This window comes from Pygocentrus nattereri, chromosome 23 (genome assembly GCF_015220715.1).
Source record: "Pygocentrus nattereri isolate fPygNat1 chromosome 23, fPygNat1.pri, whole genome shotgun sequence".
Classification (NCBI taxonomy): Eukaryota; Metazoa; Chordata; class Actinopteri; order Characiformes; family Serrasalmidae; genus Pygocentrus; species Pygocentrus nattereri.
Window position 1 is genome coordinate 28,400,881 of NC_051233.1, and position 24,961 is coordinate 28,425,841.

Consider the following 24,961-nt stretch of genomic DNA (forward strand, 5'->3'; position numbering starts at 1 on the left):
ATTGTCACAAATACATTAACAGTAAACATAACTAGTAACTACCCACCTCTGGTTTTCACTTAATGAGCATGCTCTGTTTTTAACTGATCACATATCCGTGTTCAAAAGTCAGTGAGATTAATATGACATAAGTATCACATACCAGTGACGTATGACATTAATGTGTGTGAATCATTCACTATCGTCATCATACCTTCATCAGTATAATGAGCGCTTGGTGATGCGTCCTCCGTACAGGTATTCTGGTATCGGTGCTTTAACGATATTGATTTTTAGTTTCAGCTGTAAATAAATAACGACGAATAACGAAAAGCTCATTTGATGGTTTGATAGGTAACTGTCACGTAGGTCATTTGCTGGCTGTTGGTATGTTTTTTTACTATTAGTACTATAATATTGAGCTGGACCTTCTTTTTGACCTGTGCTTGTGACGTAGCTACATAAAGACCTGTGACACGGTCCCACAAACTGCGAAATCTAATCCATCACTGACTTCTGAATTATGCTTTTTCTCGCAGCTGCACCCACCGTGTTTTAGCCTGTTTGCAGTCTTTACTCTAACCAGTGCCACTTGAGTTGTTAGAGGATATCTTACATAGTGCGGCTTTAATAACCAGTGAATGCCAAAGCCGGGTCAGGGGTTGAATACTTCTGTGACTGAGGACGGACTGATGTGTGTTCTGTGTGTGTACAGCGTCCCAGGTGGAGCAGGGTCCTTGTTATCGCATGCTGACGCCGACGGGGCGCTGTGAACTCGCTCTGCTCACCAACTTGTCCCGAGAGATCTGCTGCTGCACCGTAGGAAAAGCGTGGGGGAGGAGCTGTGAGAGGTGTCCACAGGATGGCACCGGTCAGTGGGTGTAATAATAATAATAATCATAACATAGTAACGTACACTTACGGGCACTTTATTAGGAACACCTCATTGTTTCCACACTCATTGTCCATTGAAGCGCTATGTAGTCCATCTGTTTCTCTGATACTTTGTTAACCCCGTTTTACTCTGTACTTCAGTGGTCAGGACCCCCATGGACCCTCACAGAGCAGTTACTATTTGGGTGATGGATCATTCTCAGCACTGCAGTAACACTGACGTGGTGGTGGTGTGTTAGTGTGTGTTGTGCTGGGTCGAGTGGATCAGACACAGCAGAGCTGCTGGAGGTTTTAAACACTGTGTCCACTCACTGTCCACTCTGGACACTCCTACCTTGTCGGTCCACCTTGTAGATGTAAAGTCAGAGACGACAGCTCATCTCCTGCTGCACAGTTTGTGTTGGTCATCGTCCAGTCCTTCATCAGTGGTCACAGGACGCTGCCCACAGGACGCTGCCCACAGGACGCAGCCCACAGGACGCTGTTGGCTGGATAGTTTTGGTTGGTGGACTATTCTCAGTCCAGCAGAGACACTGAGATGTTTAAAAACTCCAGCTGCACTGCTGTGTCTGATCCACTCAGACCAGCGCGGCACACACTAACACACCACCACCACATCAGTGTTACTGCAGTGCTGAGAATGATCCATCACCCGAATAGTACCTGCTTTGTGAGCGTCCATGGGGGTCCTGCCCACTGAAGAACAGGGTAACAGAGTACCAGAGAAACAGATGGACTACAGTCTGTAACTGTAGAACTACAAAGTGCAGCTATACAGTAAGTGGAGCTGATAAAGTGGACAGTGAGCGTAGAAACAAGGTGTTTCTAATAAAGTGCTTGGTGAGTTTATACGACATAAGTACAATATTTATCACCATCATATAGTGCTGGGTTATATATCATCTCTTCAGATATTCTGGTATTGGTGTTTCAACGATATTGATTTTTAAATTATACTGTATTGAAAAGTAACTAAAAAACTGATTTGATAGTTTGATAGTTAACTGTAAAGTTGGTCATTTGCTGGCTGCTGGTGTATCTTCTATTCTCTTATCATTTTGCTCATCATTTCTTTAAGATTTTCTTTCATCTCAGCCTCATAGCGCTTAAGCATGTCATCCTCTTCTCTCCAAGGAGCAGAGACTTTTTTGAGCTATGCCCTTTTCTATGGCTAGACTGTGGTCAGTATCTGCCCTTTTCTATGGCCCAGCTAAGCCCACACTTGGCTTGGATATTTCTCTGCTTTGTGTTCTTACAGAAAAGAGATACTCAGACCATTCGTCTTTTCTTTTCTTTCCATGGCCCAGCAGCATTGTAGTTTAGATTGGGTTTTGGTGGTGTTGTCCCATTTGATTTGGTTTGTCTGATGACGTGGATTTGCACTAAACTTGCCGGTGGTTTAGCTATTACATTTAAATTTACATTAGTGATACACCAAATTGAAAATTCCTGGCAGAAACAGAAGCTGAAATTCAGAACACATCTGGCTGAAAGTTTTTAAGCATAATAAATAAATAAATAAATCCGCTGTCAATAGGACTAAAGTCCCTCATAGAAGCTGTGAAATAGTTCCACGTGGCGGACGTCTTTACTGTTGATCTGCTGCTGCTCAAACTGTTCGAATGCGTCTGCACTGACTGGTGCAGGAAAACGAAGGAAACAAACAGCATTTTAATCACTTTTTCTTCTTTTCTTCATCATTGTAACGTTTGCAGAGCCGATGCTCGCAGACGAGGCTAGTTTTGTGAGCTTTACTTACATCCAAAAATGGAGAACCGCTCATACGCGACAGCAGGCTTACAGACTTGGGGAAAGGCAAGTTTAGTCAAACGTTGACGCGTCATTGTAGCCTTATTTCATCATTTGAGTCTTCCCGGTTTTCTCAGCCAAACTTTCCAGCCTTTTAATCTCTTCCACCTTCTGCCTGAAATGTTTCGGTGCGCCCCTAATTCGCATTCATACGTTTGTCAGACGCTCTTATCTAGATATTACTGTTACCACTGCAGGCAAATGTAGCGTTAGGAATCTATGGACTCTTAGTGGTTTAGCTTGGTGTGCTGTTCCCAACAGGGAGCCGAACTCCAGTCTGGTAAAGCTTTCGTGAACCAAAAAAATCAAATCAGGTCTGTTTATGTGCGCTTGGAGCGCTCTCATCTTCTGCTCTCAGTTTCAGCCATGAGTTTCTTATTAGCATGATTAGATGCTTGCGGTGTTTATGGCACTTGTTCGGCGCTGGTTGAATTCACAGAGTCTGGAAAGGTCCTGTGTGTGTTCTTCTCCCTCAAGTATTCTATTTCTTTGTTTCTAGGAGTTGTTGGGTTTATCATTCACATATGACTTTATGTTACCCCCCCCCCCCGCCCCCCCCCACCACCTCTCTATTTCTTTCTCTCTCTCTAGCCTCCTTCAATAAGATCTGTCCTGCGGGGAAGGGCATGTCTGTCCTGCATTATTACGGCACTCTGTCCATCCAGCCCTTCCAGACGAGCATAGAGCAGAGCCCAGTCCTTCCCAAATCTGAGCAGCCGGGTGAGGCATGCATGCAAACAAGCAAGCTTTTCTTGAAATGTACAGCATAACCACCTAGAAGCAGCACTAAAATATAAAATGAATAAATTGTGGCCTTTTTGAGAGATAATAATGGGAAGTAACTCAAATATCTGCACAGATGCTGCCCAACGATCTGATTCTTAATTAGTTTACATTTTGGCAGATGCTCTTATCCAGAGCGACTTACGGCTTGATCTGTTTACACTGGTAGGCCAAGGTGGTGTTAGGAGTCTTGCCCAAGGACTCTTATTGGTATAGTGTAGGAGGCTTGCCTTGGTGGCGGACTGAACTCTACTGAACTGCAACCCCAACAAATATCCATCTTTTATGGGTCGTTCGTCCGTCCAACTCAGACAGAATTTTTCCATTTTAACTTTTCTTTTTCTTTTAGAATGTATGTATATTTACAAGACATCGTGGGTGCTTCAGCTGTCTCCTCAAACGGTGCAACACTTGGCTTGTAAATGTAGATAAATTGCAAAAGAGTGATAAATTGGAAAAATTCTGTTTTTCATCTCTATGATAAATTGACATATAATGTTGGCCGTATAATAATGTCAGGTACAGTGTGCATTTAGATGTAATTGATTGGCTAAAGTTGGCAGGGTTTATAGAGGCTGTCACACACTTAAATTCTATTCCCATCAAGTTTATCAGCAAAACATGAACATACTTGAGGAACTTTAGCACATGTTGAAGTAGAATAAGCAAATATTAGCTAAAACTAGTAAACAATGTTACTGATGTTGTTGGTAGTTTTACTTAATTGAATACACTGAACTCGAAACTGTAACACTCCGTGTTTTTGTTGTATTGAAAAATGCATTGAGTCAGATACTGCATTGATGTGGTCATCAGTGTGGTCATCTCATGTGTTCATTGTCTCCTCTGTGTTCTGTTACAGAGCTCAGGCTGCCGGTAAGCTTCAGACTCCTTTCTTCTGAAATGATAAACACCAACATCAGAAACATCCTAGACTTCTTTTTCTCTTAAGTCGATTTCAGATGTGTCTTCATTTCTCATCAACAGGAAGTGCCCATCCAGGTGACCACACCCATGCAGCCTTCACCGGTCAGCACTCACGGCCCACAAGTACCAGGTTCTTTCTCTTTTTTATTCCTTCTCTTTATGTTCTCAGTCTAATCTTCTCTTTCTCTCAGTTACAGAATTTGTGCTCTCGTTCTTTTTTTCTTTCTCTCCCGTCCCCTTTTCTTTATTTCCCTCTCACGTTTTCCTTCTCCCTTTTTTCTCTGTTGCTTCCTACACCTTTTTATTTGACGTGACCACTCCCTCTCCCCTTACCCCACGTCTCCCTCTCTCGTTTGGTTAGTTGTGGTTCACAAGCCGACGACACATCCCATAATCCGAGTGCCCCCGGAGCCCGACTCGCTGGAGGTGGCGCAGACGCAGGTCTCGCGTGAGTTCCATGGCAACCATCAGTCACACTTTACATTACTGACCACTAGGGATGTAAAAATGCAGCAGTGCCTCTGGAGGTGTTGAGGCAAGTGCACTGATTTCTGAAGGTTCGATTTTATTTATTTATTTATTTATTTTAAAATACCGTTCGCAGGCTCAGTTCCCAACATCAGTTAAAACAGTAAACAATAAAACTTGGTACGTTGTTTCCAGTGTCTATATTCCACTATTCATAACTTTATGTTACACTCAGTGACCATTTTATCAGAAACAACAATCACATGTACCCACTTTGTGGGGAAACTGAAAGAAGTGATTTGCTTGTCTCAAGCCATTCATTTGTATTTTCCAAATGAATGAACTACATCACAAAAAATGTCTTGTACTCACTTTTGGCGATCATTATGTTTTTATATATATATTGGGTGGAGTAACGATGTACACACTTGAGTCAGGTCAAATTCAGTGCACTAATTTTTAACTGTATGCAGTTACAGATACTATCTTATCTTTTGCTATTCAGTTTGTCAGCCACCTCCTACATTGGCCTTCAGTAGAAAGGGACCGCCGTAGGACCCCCAGTCTCATTTTCTTCCTGTAATTTACTAACAAAGTGTTCAAAAACTACCAGAAATCAAGAAATTTAATATACAGTGTGCTTGTTTTGCACCACTGTTGTCGCTAGTAATATCATAAGCAAGTCATCCAGCAGGAAAATGAATATATTTGGTTTCAACAGGTGTCAAGTGGTCGTTCCTTTGTCAAGTGAAAATAACATCCTAATAAAAACACAGCAAAAAACGAAACCCCTCGCCACGCCTGCGTTTCTGCCTGACAGTTTTCCTGGTTGGCCTAGTGTTACTGCATGTTACAATCCCTGTTGTTCTCTGTTAAATGCAGTTTCACAGTCACAGTCACAGCTTTTCTACAACCTGGTGCCAGGATTGGCCAAGTGCCCCTCTGTAGTTTATTGTGAATCGTGAAGATGTTCGATTTCATAATGTACTCAATTGTTTCTTAATGAGTTGTAAATGAACCCAATCGTCGTAAGGTCAGATACTTACACTCCTACTGACCAGATACGTTCTCCAAACTCTGAAATGTGTGCGCATTGGCATGTTCTACAGAGACGGACGAATGCAGACTTAACAGGAACATCTGTGGTCACGGCCAATGTATAAACACACAGACCGGGTTCATGTGTCACTGTGAGGCTGGATACCGCTCACACGCTCAGAGAAAGAGCTGTGTAGGTGAGTGTAAACACACACACACACACACACACACACACACACACTCACACTATTATCCACGCAAATATATTGTTTAAAATAATTTATCTGGACAATAAAAATGTTTAGAGAATGTCTTCAAAAAGTAGTTAACTTCGCTCTGATGCTCCCAGCCATCGCATGGATTTGTCCATCAACAAGTACACTTGATTTAACTTAATGAAGTACTGAGTAGTCAAAGCAGATACCGGACGACAACTCTGAATAATAGGGGGCTCCTTCAGGGGAGATTTGGAAATGGTTAATCGAACACAGTGGCATACATAAAATCGTTAATTCTTGTATTAATGTTGTTTGTGTTTATTCTAATATTAGTGATTTTCTGAGCAAATTAAGTCTTACTGCCAAAATAAATAGCTTTTAAAATATCATTAAAACTTTTATGAACAAAGAATCCCTCAAACGCACACAGAGGACTATTCCAGCTTTAGGCCTTTGAGCGGCTCTGAGGGCCACTGATGTGCTTAAGGACACGCTGAGTGTCTTCTCTGGGGCTGGGAGTCCAGTCAGGACTATAAAATAAAGCATTTATGAACTTCTTTTGATCTCTGTCTTTATTTCAGTTCAGTCCAGTTGAGTTTAGCCTTATTTGTCCTGTACTGCATAAGTACGTGAAGGTTAATCAGAGTTTACTGTAATGAAAATGATTATTGTGATGCAGTTTGGACGAATTGAAAGGCGACTCTGTTTACAGTGTCCTCCTGAATATATTCACACACTTGGTGAACAGGAAGGTGTTGTATGTGTTAATTAGTGTGTATGTTTCTCTGCCTCCCTCCTTTTTCTCTAGATGAGAATGAGTGTGATTGGGAGCCGTGCGGTCAGGGCAGAGGAACCTGCATCAACACGGTCGGCTCGTACCGCTGCAACTGTCACCCTGGCAACAAACTTGTGGTGCATCATGGGAAACGCCGCTGTGTGGGTGAGTGATAACTGTTCGTGTGCTTGTGTGTGTGTGTCTAATATCTAAGTGAAACATACGGATCAGGTCAAGCCTGGGGTCGTTTTTCCCCACTAACTTAATCCCACCCATCGTAAATTAATACGTGATTGGTCAGTTACACTGTCGCTTGCTAATCATGTTAGTGGTTAACATGTTAGGTGTTCAGTTCAGATCCTGAAGTCTTAACCAGTGGGAAAATGAGTTTGGCTGAATCTTCCTATCACAGAAAAAGGCAATCCTGGTTGGATCATCTTCTGTTGAGTGTATCGAGGCTCTTTTACAGTAAAACGATTATTACTACGACACTCGCAGCAAGCATGATGTTCCAGTTCTGTGAAAGCTTGGAAGGTCCTGGGGGTTCCCTGCTGCCAGGCCCATAACTAGGATTTATTTATTTATTCATTCATTCATTCATTTATATATTTGGATCCCCATTAGCTGCTGTTGCGATAGCCGATATTCTTCCTGGGGTCCAGTAGACATAACAAAAATAGTGCGGTAACAATTAACAGTACACGTCATATGAACATGAGTGAAAAATTAAGAAAAGAAAAAAAATACAAAGTAGACAACGTGACCATAAACACAACATAAGAAAAACTGAAGAATCACAGTAAAGAAAATATCATGTGCATAGTTATAAAACCATTAGTGACTGTTCTGGTAAATATCTGCATTCTGCCCAATCCACCATAGTGTTGTTCCAGCTGTCCAGGACCTGCCTACATAACTGATCTCTAAATATGTTAAATAGCGTTTTTTATCCGTTTTGTAAACTTTATTTTACATGTAGTTCGTTTTGGCTTTGGGTGATTTGAAGTCGTTTTTTGTCGTATATCATGTTGTATTGGTTTCTCCGCCTTTTGCTTGCTCCAGTTGATTAAAGAGATCTGTTGGATATTTTTGTTCATGAGTATTTTTAATAAGTCGAGTAAGACTCATCTTCCACCTCTCTTCATCCTTTAACCGTTCGAGTTTATGATGCATTACTGATGAATTATGATTAGTATTATGATGTTGGTTCTGTATGGACGTTGTAATGTACCTCTTGCTGGCTGATTCTACATTATTTGCAGTTTTGTCAGATGTTTGCTGCTTTTATTGCAGCACATTCATTTAAATTACATAGTGCCAGCCATTCTGACTCATTACTGATAAGACCTTTCCCATTTTTTCCATTTGTTCTCAAAAACGTGGCTTACATCTGGGAAATAAACTAACTGCCAATTTACATGTATTTGGAGTGTTACACCAACCACACTTCTGTAACTGTTATGCGTCTTTTCCTTTCGTTTATTCCCCCCTCATCCCTCTGTTTTCCATCAACTGCTATTATTCTTACATAAACCAGTCACTCCAGTTATCCTGTTTCAGTTTATTTAATTAATGATCATTTATTTATGTCTATTTTGAGAAAATAGCTGGGAATACTTAATGAAAGCTACACTACAGGAAGTGATCGTTTCAAACTGATTTTATTTCATTTACCATTTCTCTCTCTCTCTCTCTCTCTCTCTCTCTCTCTCTCTCTCTCTCTCTCTCTCTACTCTCTCTCTCTCTCTTCTCTCTCTCTCTCTCTCTCTCGACTCTCTCTCTCGACTCTCTCTCTCTCTCTCTCTCTCTCTCTCAACTCTCTCTCTCTCTCTCTCTCTCGACTCTCTCTCTCTCTCTTCTCTCTCTCTCTCGACTCTCTCTCTCTCTCTCGACTCTCTCTCTCTCTCTCTCTCTCGACTCTCTCTCTCTCTCTCAACTCTCTCTCTCTCTCTCGACTCTCTCTCTCTCTCTCTCAACTCTCTCTCTCTCAACTGTCTCTCTCTCAACTCTCTCTCTCTCTCAACTGTCTCTCTCTCAACTCTCTCTCTCTCTCTCTCAACTCTCTCTCTCTCTCTCAACTCTCTCTCTCTCTCTCTCTCTCTCTCTCTCTCTGTCTCTCTCGACTCTCAACTCTCTCTCTCTCTCTCAACTGTCTCTCTCTCAACTCTCTCTCTCTCTCTCTCTCTCAACTCTCTCTCTCTCTCTCTCAACTCTCTCTCTCTCTCTCTCTCTCTCGACTCTCTCTCAACTCTCTCTCTCTCAACTGTCTCTCTCTCAATTCTCTCTCTCTCTCTCTCTCTCAACTGTCTCTCTCTCGACTCTCTCTCTCTCAACTCTCTCAACTCTCTCTCTCTCTCAACTCTCTCTCAACTCTCTCTCTCTCTCAACTCTCACTCTCTCTCACTCTCTCTCTCATCTCTTTCTCTCTCTCTTTTGCATCTTTGTCCTCACTGATCACTGAAAAAGCACATATTAAACATACAGTATAAAAGGTAGCCTATAGCCTGTGTACTGCATATCGGAACAGCTCAAGTCAAAGTCACTCTGGTTCAGTGGGCAGTGTAAGTTAGAGGCTCCAACAGTGATAAACAGTGTGAGCAGTTTATGGCCGAGCCACAGCTGTTCTGAGGTCAGCTGAGAGCCAGCCGCTGCTCATTCTGTATTAATGTTGCTTTTTTCCACACTGAATGCCTTAAAACCCTTCCGAATCCCTCTGAAACAGCCGGGGTCCGGACCTCAGTGTCCTCATAGCTAGTTAGTAGCCAAGCCCACTGTAAATGTCTTAGAACGTCATTGTGACAGACAACTGGTCAGCCAGCTTCTTTAACATGGCTAGACTGTCTGTTCAGTGAGTGTGGGTTAAGTTGTAGCCAGGATGGCTGAATGTTCGTACGTGTGTTTATATGCCTGTATTTCTACTGCAGAAACTCGTATTGTGGATTAACGAAAGCGAAAGGGGATCAAGTTGCTCAGGGAAGCATGACTCATGCAACACTTCTTGGCTCCTGCAAGCTGTCAGTTTTAATCAGCAGTGTGAATGTTTTTGGTTGACGTGTTTCTTTTGGTTGGTTTTCAGATATAAACGAGTGCTCCAAACCGGATGTCTGTGGTATCGGAGGACACTGTGTGAACCTGCCAGGCTCGTACAAGTGTGAGTGTCTGCCAGGCTTCAGGAGCAAATCACGCAGACAGCCTGTGTGTGAAGGTGAGAGCACACACACACACACACACACACACACACACATACACTCTCAAACGCACATGCACGCACGCACACACACACACACACACATACATACACTCTCAAACGCACATGCACGCACACACACACACACACACACACACACACACACACACACACATACATACACTCTCAAACGCACATGCACGCACACACACACACACATACATACACTCTCAAACGCACATGCACACACACACACACACACACACACACACACACACACACACACACACATACATACACTCTCAAACGCACATGCCCGCACACACACACACACACGCACGCACGCACACATACATACACTCTCAAACGCACATGCACGCACACTCACACACACACACACACACACACACACACACACACACACACACACATACATACACTCTCAAACGCACATGCCCGCACACACACACACACACACACACACACACACACACACATACATACACTCTCAAACGCACATGCCCGCACACACACACACACACACGCACGCACGCACACATACATACACTCTCAAACGCACATGCCCGCGCACACACACACACACACACACACACATGCACACTCACACACGCACACATACACACACACACACGCACACACACACTCTCAAACGCACATGCACGCGCACACACACACACACACATACATACACTCTCAAACGCACATGCACGCACACACACACATACACACACACATGCACACACACACACACATATACACACATGCACACTCACACACGCACACACACACACATATACACACATGCACACTCACACACGCACACATACACACACACACACGCACACACACACACTCTCAAACGCACATGCACAGACACACATGCACACTCACACACGCACACATACACACACACATGCACGCACACACACACACATGCACGCACACACACTCACACACACGCACACACAAATGTAATTACACAATTACAGTTAATTGCATACTTATATTTAAATAATTTAAATAAAGCCTGTATTTAAATGCACCTTTTTATGTTTGTTTTAGTGTCAGAAAATGACAAGAACCAGGTTCCTCAGCGGGGTTCAGGAGGCAGGCTGACAAATTCCACACCATGTCCATAATCATAGGAAAAAACAGGCAAAAGAAACAGAGCAGATGAACAGAAAAAAAAACACTGAAGGACTAGAATAGACAGGGGACACAAGAAAACTATGAATTACAGCTCAAGAATACATGCAAGGCATTGCAATCAAGACAGGGAAACAACAGGGTTAAAATACCGACGTGGTCTTTATCGTCATTTCTTCACATGACAGACGTGTTGAGAGGTCATTTAGGCTGCGTTTACACAGCAGGTCAGAGGGGCCCAAATCCCATCTTTATCTTCATATGTGACACAGATGTGTGTCTGTGTTTCAGTGTGAACAGCAAAAAACTCATTGAATCTGACATTTTCAATTCCGATTTGAGACGCTTTCATATGTGGTACTGAAATCCAATCCGTATCCGATCCACAGCAGTGTGGCTCTGTCTGAACAGCCAGGTCGGAATTCATGCGACTTTTACGTCAGTCCACCTCCACATTCGTCATCATTTCGCGCAGCTGAGACTCAGAAACATTTAGGCTGATGTTTCTGTACCAAAAAAATAGAGGAGACTCATCGCAGTCGCTCCATATTGGAAGAGGTTTCGAGCAAAACAGCCGAAGGCGGCCAGAGGAGCCCAAGGCTGAAGTGTTTAAAGAATCTGAGGACACAAACCAGAGAAGTGGCCGTGGCCGAATAGCGCGGCCTTTTTACGGCGAACTCGAACACATTGGGGCTGATGAGCCCAGCTGTCAGCCACTGGAACTTCCACACTCCCTCTCGGGTTCCACACTCTCTCAGAACCTCTCGGGTTCTGTTGCTTAAGTAAAACGCAGTGTCAGGGTATCAAGTCATTGAATTCTTTTCCTGGATCTCTCTTTCTCTAGATATCAACGAGTGCTTGGACCCCAGTGCATGTCGTGATGGCCAGTGTGAGAATGCAGTTGGGTCATATGACTGTATTCCCTGCCAGCCTGGACATCAGGCACAAGGAGGAGTGTGTTATGGTGAGAACGCAAACACACACGCGCACACACACACACACACACACACACAGATGGAAAACTAACGTCGTTTTCTTTCATAATACTGTTCAGTTTGTGTTGCAGTGGTTATCAAAATCTTAACTGAATTTAGTTTTGTGCTTATCTGTTGTTTGACTCTTTTGATTCATTCTTGTGTTAGTTTACATTAACAGTAACAACTCTGGAGCACAAGCTTTCAGAAAACTGTGCCTGACTAATGGAAACAGCGTGGAGCTGCTATAGTGATAAAGAACTCTGATTGCATATACTGATCCATTTTACCATGGCAGGCATGAACATGCACACCAGACCAAAGAGAAACGTGACGCACTGAAGACGCATTACTCTGATTTATGTTGGTCACTTTTAGTAACAGATTTCCTCAAAACATCATTACAGTTCATGTTAGTAATGTGTGTGTGTGTGTGTGTGTGTGTGTGTGTGTGTGTGTGTGTGTGTGTGTGTGTGTGTGTGTGTTTTAGTAGCTGTCAGGTAATTAAAGATGGTAGTAACAGTGACATCCACCTGGGGAATACAGTAATAACACGGTGCTCAGTTCTTCAACACACACTCGCTGCCAAAAGCCTTACACTGTGATCACATCAGCAGGCAGCAGGCTTGTGATATTGTGTGCAATGTATTATCATCAGATTGTGCCACCAATCCGTCGCTGATTACAAGTTGCTTAAAAAAAAAGAAAGTGCAGTTTTACTGCGCACAGAAAAAGGAGCCGTAAATACAGACTGTGTTCTGCTTCTCACGCCTGCTGAGCATTTCAGCACAGCTGCTTATGCTGCTGTAAGGCATTACCTGCCATGCCTGCTTAAATGGGAGAAATTAAACTTGCTTTCTGATCAGAAACTTTGTTCTTTGTCAGAAACTTTGTTCTTGGTATCGGTTGGTAGGTCTTGGTATGGTTTGGTAGTTTTTAGTGCGGTTTAGTAGTTTTTGGTATGGTTTGGGAGTTTAAGGTGTGGTTTGTTGTTCTTGGTATGGTTTGGGAGTTTAAGGTGTGGTTTGTTGTACTTGGTATGGTTTGGGAGTTTAAGGTGTGGTTTGTTGTTCTTGGTATGGTTTGGGAGTTTAAGGTGTGGTGTGTTGTTCGTGAAAATAAAACTGATCATTACTTTTGTGCGTCTTAAAGCCACAGACACTGTGTTTTCAGACATTCATATCATCCAACTTGATCGACAGTCGCAATAAATTTTCCTTTATTGTGACGTGATGAGCTTCATTTTAAGCGACTAGCTCCCTCGAAGTCCTCTTACCTATGCTAGACTCGCCAGGCTAGGACCCCACTCTCTGAGCATTTTCTTTCTGTCAGTATGTTGTTTCTATTCTCAATAGTATCCCACACAAACTTTAAGACAAACTGGTAAATCTCTAAACCTGTGATTAAAAATTTTGTACTTCTTTACATTTTCTTGTCAGACGCTGGATAGTGTACATAGCCAAATGGACAAAAAACAAGGCCTTGAACGCACAAGTTGCAAATTTAGGACATTAATAAATTCTCACTTGCAATGTGAATGTAGTTACACTGCCTTTGTCTTAGTAACAACAGCAGAGTCACTGACAGTTTAATGAAGGAAAGTCCAGAGCAGCATTAAAAATGACATTGTGAACACATCTTGCAGCGTTTGTGCAGCGTTTGTGCAGCATTTGGGAGGCGAAGGTGGTGTTAGGAGTCTTGCCCAAGGACTCTATACCAATAAGAGTCCTTGGGCAAGACTCCTAACACCACCTTCGCCTCCCTGTGTAAAACAATCAAATTGTAAGTCGCTTTGAATAAGAGCGTCAGCCAAATGCCGTAAATGTAATGTGTGTGTGTGTGTATGAGAGAGAGAGACAGAGAGAGAGAGAGAGAGAGAGAGACAAAGAGAGAGAGAGAGAGAGTGAGAGAGAGAGAGAGACAGAGAGAGAGAGAGAGAAAGAGAGAGAGAGAGAGAGACAGAGAGAAGGGCCTGTACTTTTATGTTTTAGACAGGCATTCTCCAAGCTTCAGCGACTGGACCAAATCAGTTATGCTCCACAAATCACATGGAATCATACACATATATACGCACACAAGCTGCTCTCACTCACGTTAGAGAAGAAAGAACTCCTGCACTCCTCTCATTCTGTTCCTCTCTTACAGATGTGAATGAGTGTCAGAAGAGAGGCGTGTGCATGAATGGCCGTTGTGAGAACCTGCCGGGGACGTACCGCTGTCTGTGTAACGAGGGTTTCCTGCCCGAGGCCGACAGCAAAGGCTGCAGAGGTCAGGAGCACACGCTGGTGACATCACACTATGCTTTGCCACAAACCGGGCAGTCTTTGCTCCACCTGCCCTATCTAACGAGACCCAGGGCATCATTATTATCTGCAGGAAAGTTTTAAATCCAACTTTGTGTGTGTGTCTCCTCAGATATTAACGAGTGCCAGGACAACCGTCTGTGTGCTAACGGCCACTGCATAAACACAGAGGGCTCATTCCAGTGCCAGTGTTACCCAGGATACCAGCCCACCCAGGAGGGCAGCCACTGTGAGGGTAAGTATACTAACATGCGGACACACTAACTTTTAACACACTTTTAATTCCATTGCATCCTGTCTGATCCTAGAGTGGGAGAAAGTGGAAAGTCTCATGTCTGTTTAATATTTCAATGTTTGTACGCGCATTTGATCTGAATTTGCCAGCCGTACCACACTGGTGTCGGCAGTAAGTGTCCTGTGGTAAAGAAGTGTAAATTTCGTGCAGGGCAGGTGAGACAGTGATGACTTGTGAAGTCCAGGCAGAAAGAGTCATGTTTATAGTCCTATTTACTTATTTAATATACTTTATTCCTCAGATATAAATGAATGTGAGCGTGCATCCAACTGCCAGAGGGGGCGCTGCATCAACACCATGGGCTCCTACCGCTGTGAGTGCCAGAAAGGATACATGCTTGTCAGCGGACGCAGATGCCAAGGTACTCACACACACACATACACACACACACATGTGTGTATGAGCTTGTAGATGTTCACACTCATCATTTGAATTAATGATCAAAACAGAAATCATTTCCCTCCCTCTCTCTCTCTCTCTCTCTCTCTCTCTCTCTCTCTGTCTCTCTGTCTCTCTCTCTCTCTCTCTCTCTCTGTCTCTGTCTCTCTCTCTCTCTCTCTCTCTCTCTCTCTCTCTCTCTCTGTCTCTCTGTCTCTCTCTCTCTCTCTCTCTCTCTGTCTCTGTCTCTCTCTCTCTCTCTCTCTCTCTCTCTCTCTCTCTCTCTGTCTCTCTGTCTCTCTCTCTCTCTCTCTCTCTGTCTCTCTGTCTCTCTCTCTCTCTCTCTCTCTGTCTCTCTCTCTCTCTCTCTCTCTCTCTGTCTCTCTCTCTCTCTCTCTCTCTGTCTCTCTCTCTCTCTCTGTCTCTCTCTCTCTCTCTCTCTCTCTCTCTCTGTCTCTCTCTCTCTCTCTCTGTCTCTCTCTCTCTCTCTCTCTCTCTCTGTCTCTCTCTCTCTCTCTCTCTCTCTCTCTCTGTCTCTCTCTCTCTCTCTCTCTCTCTGTCTCTCTCTCTCTCTCTCTCTCTGTCTCTCTCTCTCTCTCTCTCTCTCTCTGTCTCTCTCTCTCTGTCTCTCTCTCTCTCTCTCTCTCTCTCTGTCTCTCTCTCTCTCTCTCTCTCTGTCTCTCTCTCTCTCTCTCTGTCTCTCTCTGTCTCTCTCTCTCTCTCTCTCTCTCTGTCTCTCTCTCTGTCTCTCTCTCTCTCTGTCTCTCTCTCTCTCTCTGTCTCTCTCTCTCTCTCTCTGTCTCTGTCTCTCTCTCTCTCTCTCTCTCTCTCTGTCTCTCTCTCTCTCTCTCTCTCTCTCTCTCTCTCTGTCTCTCTCTCTGTCTCTCTCTCTCTCTCTGTCTCTCTCTCTCTCTGTCTCTCTCTCTCTGTCTCTCTCTCTCTCTCTCTCTCTCTCTGTCTCTCTCTCTGTCTCTGTCTCTCTCTCTCTGTCTCTCTCTCTCTCTCTCTCTCTCTCTCTCTCTCTGTCTCTCTCTCTGTCTCTCTCTCTCTCTCTGTCTCTCTCTCTCTCTGTCTCTCTCTCTCTGTCTCTCTCTCTCTCTCTCTCTCTGTCTCTCTCTCTGTCTCTGTCTCTCTCTCTCTGTCTCTCTCTCTCTCTCTCTCTCTCTCTCTCTGTCTCTCTCTGTCTCTCTCTCTCTCTCTCTGTCTCTCTCTCTCTCTCTCTCTCTCTCTCTCTCTCTCTGTCTCTCTCTCTGTCTCTGTCTCTCTCTCTCTCTCTCTCTCTCTCCATCAGACATAGATGAGTGTGAGGTGGATAGGAGTTTGTGCCAGCCTCATGGAGTGTGTGAGAACCAGCAGGGGGGTTATGTGTGTGTGTGCAATGAAGGCTTCATTTTATCTGAGGACAGACACAGCTGTGAGGGTAAGTGTGTGTGGGTGTTTATGTGTGTGGGTGTTTGAGCCAAACCATTTCTTTTTATTACTGCAGTTAACATTTTTAACAATATTTTATGCAGTAACCATTTCTCTTTGCCATTTATTATGAAATATTAATATACTATAGGTCAATTGGCATTTTCAAATTGAAAAATTTGAAAAGAATAAAAAAGTCACCAAGCTAAGAGAGATGGAGTACATATTGGAAATATTTTCATATTATATTAGCTATATGTAGTACATGTATTATACACTATATGGGACTTACTTTTATATAAATACACTTGAATGTTGCTGCTGTCAGAACAAAACCTTGTGTATCCAAAATGGTAACTTTATAGGAGAAGGAAAAACTTCCTTTACTTTAAATTTAAGTCAATGGAACCAGATTTTTTATTTATTTTGGTCCATTTGTCATAAAATTTACACACAATGTAAAGGGTAACAGGTATTTTCAAATTATGTCAAAAACTGAAAAAAGTATTATTTTTGTGTGTGTGTGTGTGTGTGTGTGTGTGTGTGTGTGTGTGTGTGGGTAGGTGTGTATACACACCTACACACACACACACACACATAATTGGGACATAACCCGTAAACCCCACATCCTGACATAAAATATGTGTGAAATAAAAGCTGTGTGTCTGTGTGTGTCTCCTTTCAGAGATGGAGATGGATGTGAACAATAAGAAGGAGTGTTACCTCAATCTGGATGACACCGTCTTCTGTGACAGCGTCCTGGCCACTAACGTCACAAAGCAGGAATGCTGCTGTTCAGTGGGGGTGGGCTGGGGGGATCACTGTGAAATTTACCCCTGTCCCGTCTACCACTCAGGTAATAGAGGCAAAGAGAGAAGGGGGGATGATAGCTGCTTAAAGGCCAATAGGCGATATATAATACCATAGAGAAAGTATTTGCTGGGATAGTAACGTGAACGGATGGTCAGCTAGATATACTGAGAGTTACTAACAGTGCAGTTCACCAGCTTGAACATTATCAGTGTATTTTCCCAGTCACTGTTTGTATTATGAACTCCTGTACTATAACACTACATCTGCAGTGCCAAAGCAAGTTATATGCAGACATTGTGAAGACAATGAATAATTGAATCATGGTATCTTTTGCTGTTGGAACTTGTGTTTGTGTGTACAAATGTTTTGGTGCCTCTGTTCAGATTATATGTGTTGATTTCTAAGTGAAACACATCATGCACGTGTATTGTTTATGTGCTAAATTTAACATATTGAGAAGAAAAAATGTGTCCATTGCAAAGGTTATGGCCAATTTATATGTATATTTTATATATATATATATATATTATTTATTTATTTATTTTACACTAAAATGAGCAAAATTTAAAGGCGCTACTGTAGAGGATTTGCTGTTCACACTTCTGCGTGCGACTGTAAAAACGGATGGGTTGATAATAAACATTGTGTGTTTGTGTGGTGTGTAGCGGAGTACCACTCTCTGTGTCCAGTGGGACGAGGCTTTTACCACGAGGACGGTCTGACGGAGTACGGCCTGCCCATCCACAGAGGTAACGGGAACTGAGAGAGGAAGTGCAGGAATTGTGAACACTATCAGCCTGTGTGCTGAAATGGAACATTGGTCTTAAGTAATTATGGGCACAGTCTCTTAATTAGGTCCCCCTGGCCTGTTTGGTTACTCTGTCTCTTTCCTCTTCTCTGTAGACATAGACGAGTGTGTGTTATTCGCTAATGAGATCTGTAAGGAGGGACGCTGTATGAACACACAGCCCGGATTCGAATGTTACTGTCAGCAGGGCTTCTACTACGACAGCAACCTTCTGGAATGTATAGGTAAACAGCCACCGTCATTCAGCCACTGTGAGAAGAAGTTAACACATCCTCAGCTGAGAACACACTTAAATATGGCGGTTTTGTAGTGCAGTTAAAAAAAATAAAATCTAAAATGTTTTTTCATGACTTTTGTTTTTTCCCCTACATGTTAAATTCAGTAAATTAACAGTAATTGTGCTGTCAAATCGGTAGAAGTGTGTTTTTTTATAGCTTATAACTGTACATGCTTCAGCCCCAGAGACCTGAATTATTATCAAATGCTTTGACTTCCATCACATTTAACACCTTAAGCAAGTGAGGAAATCAGCTAGGCCAGTTATTTCAGTTCTTCTATATAAGGAACTTGTGAGTTTTGGGGGAAATTCTGCCGACTGGTGGTCACGTACACACTCATAGCAAATAATATTTACTGCAGAGGCCACAAGGAGGCAGTAAAACCCCACACTGGCCTTTATAACGGTCCTGCAGTACCACCAGTACCACCATGGACCCATTTCACATGTCTAAGCAAGATGTGAATTTGTAGGAAATTCCTACTGGTTTACATTCAGATTAGAATCAAGAGTGGAGTCAAGTTTATTTATTTATCATCTCTCTCTCTCTCTCTCTCTCTCTCTCTCTCTCTCTCTGTAGATGTGGATGAGTGTCATGACGAGTCTCTGTGCACTAACGGTCACTGTGTGAACACGCGTGGGTCCTTCTACTGCACCTGTAATGCCCCCTGGACTCCTGACCCCACCAACAAGAAGTGTGTCTTCCCCACAGTCACAGGTAGGTGTGTGTGTGTGTGTGTGTGTGTGTGTGTGTGTGTGTGTGTGTGTGTGTGTGTGTGTGTGTGTGTGTGAAACAGTTAGAGCTCTGGTAACTAAATGTTTTCCTTTGGAAAAGCTCTACATAGACTGTTATTGTTCAGCGAGGTCTAGTTTTATTGTTTGGCTGTTTTCTTTAACACCAGTTACTTTCAGAGCAGCTGGGTTACACAGCATGCTTAATAAAGCCCAGTAATGCCTGTTCAGAAATACATTCAATCTGTATGAACACATTTGTGTGAAGTATTTAACACAATTAAGAGACTTTAAAAACGAGTCGTCTCCCACTAGTGTCGCTGCTGTAGCTGTTTGAAGGGGAATGCCACCACTTTTTCAAAATTCTGCATAGGTAAATTCTTACTGGTGAACAGAGTTATAGAGAGTGGTTAGATGTGAAATCCCAGTTCTAGAGAAAGTCAGAATTGTTCACAATGGTGGTGATAGGAACCGGACATCTGACGAGTACCTCCAGTCCATATAAAAGCTCCCCCACCCAACGTTCTTACATGAAATGGCTATGAACACACTGTCCAATGCCCGAGACGTCTGCAGTAAATTTAGTTTATTTAGCCTGAAACATATTTTGAAAATACCTGCAGGTGGAGGTGTTCATGCAGGGTGTTGTAAGGCAAAATTAAATGTTATTTCTCCAGATTTACCACCTTTACCATCATCCACGTTGCCGTGTTTGGCGGTATTTGTTTTGTAAACATGTTGATCTCTGGTTCCTATCATGAATGTGTCAAAGTGAAACGATCTGAGTGATTTTGTTTACATCTCAAACATCAAATCATGCAGGAACGTTGGTGGAAATCACCTTTGGTGAAATGTTTATGCGGCGTTGGCGGTTGTTGAGCTGCGGTCCCGTCGCACACAGCCTGTGTGTGTGTGTGTGTGTGTGTGAGTGAGTAAAAGCAGAAAAAGCTTCTGCCCCGTGTGAGGCTCGAACTCACGACCTTCAGATTATGAGACTGACGCGCTGCCTACTGCGCCAACGAGGCCTGAAGGAATGAGGAAACAGCAGCGTATTCAACGTTCAGACTGTGGGGGAGGTGCGCGAGGGGCTCTTGGGAGGTGGAGGCGGAGGGGGGAGGGGATTGTGTGGGAATGCAGTCACTCAGGCGTGTGTGCTCAACACACTGAGCACCGCCTGTTCCGACTGTGTTTGTATGCAGCCGTTCAAATGTGTTAGATTTATTATAGACCCAGTTAGGAAGACAGAACCTTGCTTGAGCTCAAGGGGAAGTTAAGAGAACAAACACAGTCAAAGTATATTCCCTCCAGTCTCCTGGTTATTACAACACACACACACACACACACACACACACACAAAGAGAAGTGTCTACAGCAGTTGTCACACAACTCTTACACCCGCACCCTCTCTGCTCTTTTCCAGCAGCCACATCGATCGTAGCCTAGTTTGAATGTAAACTGCCACTGCGTTGAACTTTACAAGCTACTACAATTGAACTGGTGGCAGAAGTTACAGCATTTCAGCATAGCTTTAAGTTATAACTGTAAATGTAAACATGGACTGTAGTAGATCCATTAAAGTGGCTGGTCTGTTTGATCGATGGGAAGCTTGCAAGAAAACCAAATACATTTCGGTTTTAAGTTAAGTGACTTTTTTAATCCCACAAACGGGGAAATTCCACCTCCGCATTTAACCCATCCGTGAAGTGAAACACCACATACACACTAGTCAATACACACACACTAGGGGGCAGTGAACACACTTGCCCGGAGCGTTGGGCGCCCAATCCACGGCACCCGGGGAGCAATTGGGCGTTAGGTGTCTTGCTCAAGGACACCTCAGTCATGTGCCGTCGACACTGGGGATTGAACCGGCAACCTTCCGGATACAGGGCCAGTTTGTGTTTGTGTCGGCAAACAGTTCTGCAGGAGATCAGAAATAGGAAAGATCACAGACCTTCTAGCCACAGATTTGCCACACAGCACAGACAGTAACGGAGCCCTGAGTCCTGCTCTGTGTCTGGCACTGAGATGTTTTTCTACAGAGTCGTTCCAAAACCTGGTGGGAGACACTGTTAAATACACAAACTGCGTGCAGAGCAATAAGAGCAGCTCCATCAGCGCTCAGGTTGTGTGCGACACTGATCTTATTATCATACAATACATAATATGGATTATTTTTGAAAACAGAATTATCATAGCCGGCATTACCTTTCCGTCTTCCAGCAGATTCAAATAGCGACTATATTCTGCGCTAATATTACTGACCGTCTGCTGATGATGTGTTGAAAACACCAATTTATTGTAAAACGATCTTTTTGACTTGTAGCTGATACGACCCGTCATTAAGCGAAGTAAACTTAGCACGAAAAGAAATGCGAGTGATGTCACTGCGTGCGGAGAGCATGAGTGACATGTTTCCTGTTTGTGTCGGGTGGTGTTTACGGATTGGCTGCAGAGTGAAAACGTCATTCTGTGTGAGAGTGTTTTGATTTATGATCACTTTAAGCACTACTAGTTAAGACGCACTATAAGTGTCTGTGGTGCAACTGAAATTTTGAGTGTCACTGTTTTAAACTAACTACTCTCAACGTGAGGCTTAGGATGGACTTTACACCCCAACTTACCATCAAACTTACGCTCAGCTGGTGCAGCTGCTGTCCTTCAGCCTCAGGCCTCTCTGTCCTAACTTGCAGTTCATCGTATATTTTTAACCACAGTTTGTCATAAGCAGACATAAGCAATTCTGAGATGTTTTCTTCGTGTACAGAGTCCCCTTCCTCTTTTTCTCCTGTCAGGTCATCTCCTGTGCCAAACAGTTGTGTGCATGATTCTAATGTTCGACACAGATTTACATTTTTCTGTTGCATTCAGCTTTAACATCCTCCGTACGTGTATTAATCTCTTTATGGGGACCGGATGTTCCCAATAAGATGAAAATATGAACATTTTGATGTTTTGTTTTTTAAGAGACCCTTATTAGTCCCGCAACAGGGAAATTTCACCTCCGCATTTACCCCATCCGTGCAGTGAAACACCACATACACACTAGTGAGCACACACACACTGGAGGGCAGTGAGCACACTTGCCCGGAGCAGTGGGCAGCCCAATCCGCAGCACCCAGGGAGCAGTTGGGGGTTAGGTGTCTTGCTCAAGAACACCTCAGCCATGTACTGTCAACCTCTGGGGATCAAACCAGTGAACCGGTCACAGGGTCGGTTCCCTGACCTCCAGCCCACGACTACCCACGACTGCCCCTTTTGGGGACTAATAACTTATTTATTCATTCATTTAAAAATGCATCATTCCTCTGTGCATGAAGTAAAACGTGGTACCAGGAAATCTCTGAGCTTTGTGCTAGGGTGAGGGAAGTTCTGGTTAAAGGGCCCATGTCATGTAAAAATGTTCATTATTTGTGATTTTTGTGGTGTCACAAAAAAAACCACGTTTATGCATCTATTTGTTCAGCTTACAGCTTTCCTGCCTGTTCATTCCTGAAGCTTTAAAGAGCATTTCCGCCGCATACTCCACAATACAGGGCAGCCAGTCAGAACAGAGCTCATTTACATACTCTTACTTGCATCTTAAAGGTACACGAACATAAACATCCTGCTTGGAAGTTGGAAGGAAGTTGTGTGTTTTTGGTTAAACCAGACAAATGTTCTAAGTGAATCTCAGGGGAAAAATAAAATACAAACAAATCTAGGATGTGGGACCTTTAATGTTATTTAGCCCCTCTCGCTGGTGCACTCAGGCGTTTTAGAAGTGGGGCAAAAGTCATTGCATTCTGAAGGAAGATTACAGGAGAAAGAGAGTTCTGTCTTTTAAATGATGTGATGATGACTGACGCTTACCGTGAGCAGGAACATGAACTTTTAATAAGGTGAAAAATGGTCAGTTTGGATTTCATTCATTTGGCTACAGTCATACTGAAGTCAGTGCAAACACCCCACAAAGACTGGAAGTGTGTGTGTGTGTGTGTGTGTGTGTGTGTGTGTGTGTGTGTGTGTGTGTGTGTGTGTGTGTGTGTGCGCGTGTGTGTGTGTTTGTGAGTGCGTGTGTGTCTGTGTGTGTGTGTGTGTGCGTGTGTGTGTGTGTGTGTGTGTGTGTGTGTTTGTGAGTGTGAGAGAACAACTGGCTTGGGTGGAAAAGTGCAGTACTTCTGTACTGGAGTGTGGCCTAAAGTAGATTTACAGGCAGATGTCCTAAAGTAGATATACATTTCAACTCAAGTGAAATCGAGTTCAAGAGGTTAATGATTGTCATTTCAGCTGTGTACAAGCACACAGTGGAACAACATTCCTCCAGGACCAACACAAGTGCAAAATAAAACAATATACACAGTGCTGATAATACGGTGGCGTGGTGGGTAGCGCTGTTGCCTCACAGCGAGGAGAGCCCGGGTTCAATTCCCCGGCCGGGCGACCAGGGTCCTCTCTATGTGGAGTTTGCATGTTCTCCCCGTGTCTGCATGGGTTTCCTCCAGGTTCTCCGGTTTCCCCCCACAGTCCAAAGACATGCAGTCAGGCTGATTGGATGTGTTACACTAGGTGTGACTGTCTGTGTCTGTCTGTCTGCTCTGCGATGGACTGGCGACCTGTCCAGGGTGTATCCTGCCTTCTGCCCATTGACTGCTGGGATAGGCTCCAGCACCCCTGCGACCCAGAAGGAGAAGTGGTTTAGACAGTACACAGTACTGAGAATGAGGATGTGACATACTAGGACATATTAGCACAGCAACCTATATCAGTCGTGGGTTGGAGGTTAGGGAACCATCCCTGTGAGCAGAAGGTTGCCAGTTTGATCCCCAGAGCGGACAGTCAAGTGACTGAGGTGTCCTTGAGCAAGGCACCTAACCCCCAACTGATAGAGCTGCGGGCAAGTGTGATCACTTCCTCTTATTGTGTATGTGGTGTTTCACTTTACGGATCAGTGAAATTTCCCCTTTTGTGGGACTAATAAGGGTCACTTAATCTTAATATATGAGCATAGTAGTCACTGAGGTAGCAGCCAGAGCAACAGTATACAGTATTTGGTTGACCAGATGTATATGAGTTATATTAAGTAAAGTGTTTTAGTGTAAAATGCGATGATTATATTTAGTTACAGTCTCTCAGACATAGTCTGGAATTGCACGAAGTGGAGCGTGAGATGTTCTCATATTGCTATGAATAGGTATGTGGCTATGTAGGTGTCCATCAGCTCAGGAATCTGATGGCTTATGGAAAAAAAACTTGCACAGTCTGGCTGTGAGGGCCTGAATGCTGCGAGACCTTCTTCCAAATGACAGAAGAGATAACAGTTTGTTTGAGGGGTCTGTGGGGTCATCTCCTAGCTTTTAAGTGTGCTTAGGAATCAGAAGTAAACGTGTGGTGGGTTTGTGTGTCCATAATTAATGTATTATTTTAATTAACCAGTTCTATTAAGGAGACCAATGCGTCTACAGACCTGAACAACTGAGACAATGTTGTTTATTTTTTTACCTAAACACTGTTAATAAATAATAGTATTAAGTAATAACCTATAATATTTTTTTCCTGCACCACATTCTATCAGACTGACGAGAATAATATGGATGTTTTTAACGCCTGCTTGCCTTCTTGTTTATCTGACCGGGTTTTTGGCCTTTTGGACGTTGCCATGCATCCTGTGTGTCTGGTCATCTCTTCGTTATGTTTGTCTCTGTTTGTATTTGGCTCATTTTGGATTTGACCCATGCCACTTTCCT

General features: G+C 43.4%; 1 protein-coding gene and 1 non-coding gene across 4 annotated transcripts in view; one reads left to right on the forward strand and one right to left on the reverse strand.

Annotated features, from left to right (window-relative positions):
- The window catches only part of ltbp3 (latent transforming growth factor beta binding protein 3), a 101,146-nt gene that overhangs the window by 68,832 nt on the left and 7,353 nt on the right, over nucleotides 1–24,961 (forward strand). For all 3 annotated transcript variants that reach the window (XM_037533603.1, XM_037533604.1, XM_037533605.1), the window contains exons 8-24: nucleotides 695–850; nucleotides 3,274–3,402; nucleotides 4,328–4,341; nucleotides 4,453–4,522; nucleotides 4,754–4,840; nucleotides 5,970–6,095; nucleotides 6,925–7,056; nucleotides 9,968–10,096; nucleotides 12,090–12,209; nucleotides 14,365–14,487; nucleotides 14,635–14,757; nucleotides 15,059–15,178; nucleotides 16,487–16,615; nucleotides 17,291–17,461; nucleotides 18,084–18,167; nucleotides 18,322–18,450; nucleotides 19,084–19,221. In XM_037533603.1, the coding sequence (XP_037389500.1) occupies nucleotides 695–850; nucleotides 3,274–3,402; nucleotides 4,328–4,341; nucleotides 4,453–4,522; nucleotides 4,754–4,840; nucleotides 5,970–6,095; nucleotides 6,925–7,056; nucleotides 9,968–10,096; nucleotides 12,090–12,209; nucleotides 14,365–14,487; nucleotides 14,635–14,757; nucleotides 15,059–15,178; nucleotides 16,487–16,615; nucleotides 17,291–17,461; nucleotides 18,084–18,167; nucleotides 18,322–18,450; nucleotides 19,084–19,221 (1,980 nt within the window). The remainder of the gene's footprint in view (nucleotides 1–694; nucleotides 851–3,273; nucleotides 3,403–4,327; nucleotides 4,342–4,452; nucleotides 4,523–4,753; nucleotides 4,841–5,969; nucleotides 6,096–6,924; nucleotides 7,057–9,967; nucleotides 10,097–12,089; nucleotides 12,210–14,364; nucleotides 14,488–14,634; nucleotides 14,758–15,058; nucleotides 15,179–16,486; nucleotides 16,616–17,290; nucleotides 17,462–18,083; nucleotides 18,168–18,321; nucleotides 18,451–19,083; nucleotides 19,222–24,961) is intronic.
- trnam-cau lies at nucleotides 20,188–20,260 on the reverse strand. The gene has a single exon. It is a non-coding gene; the product is annotated as a tRNA-Met (tRNA).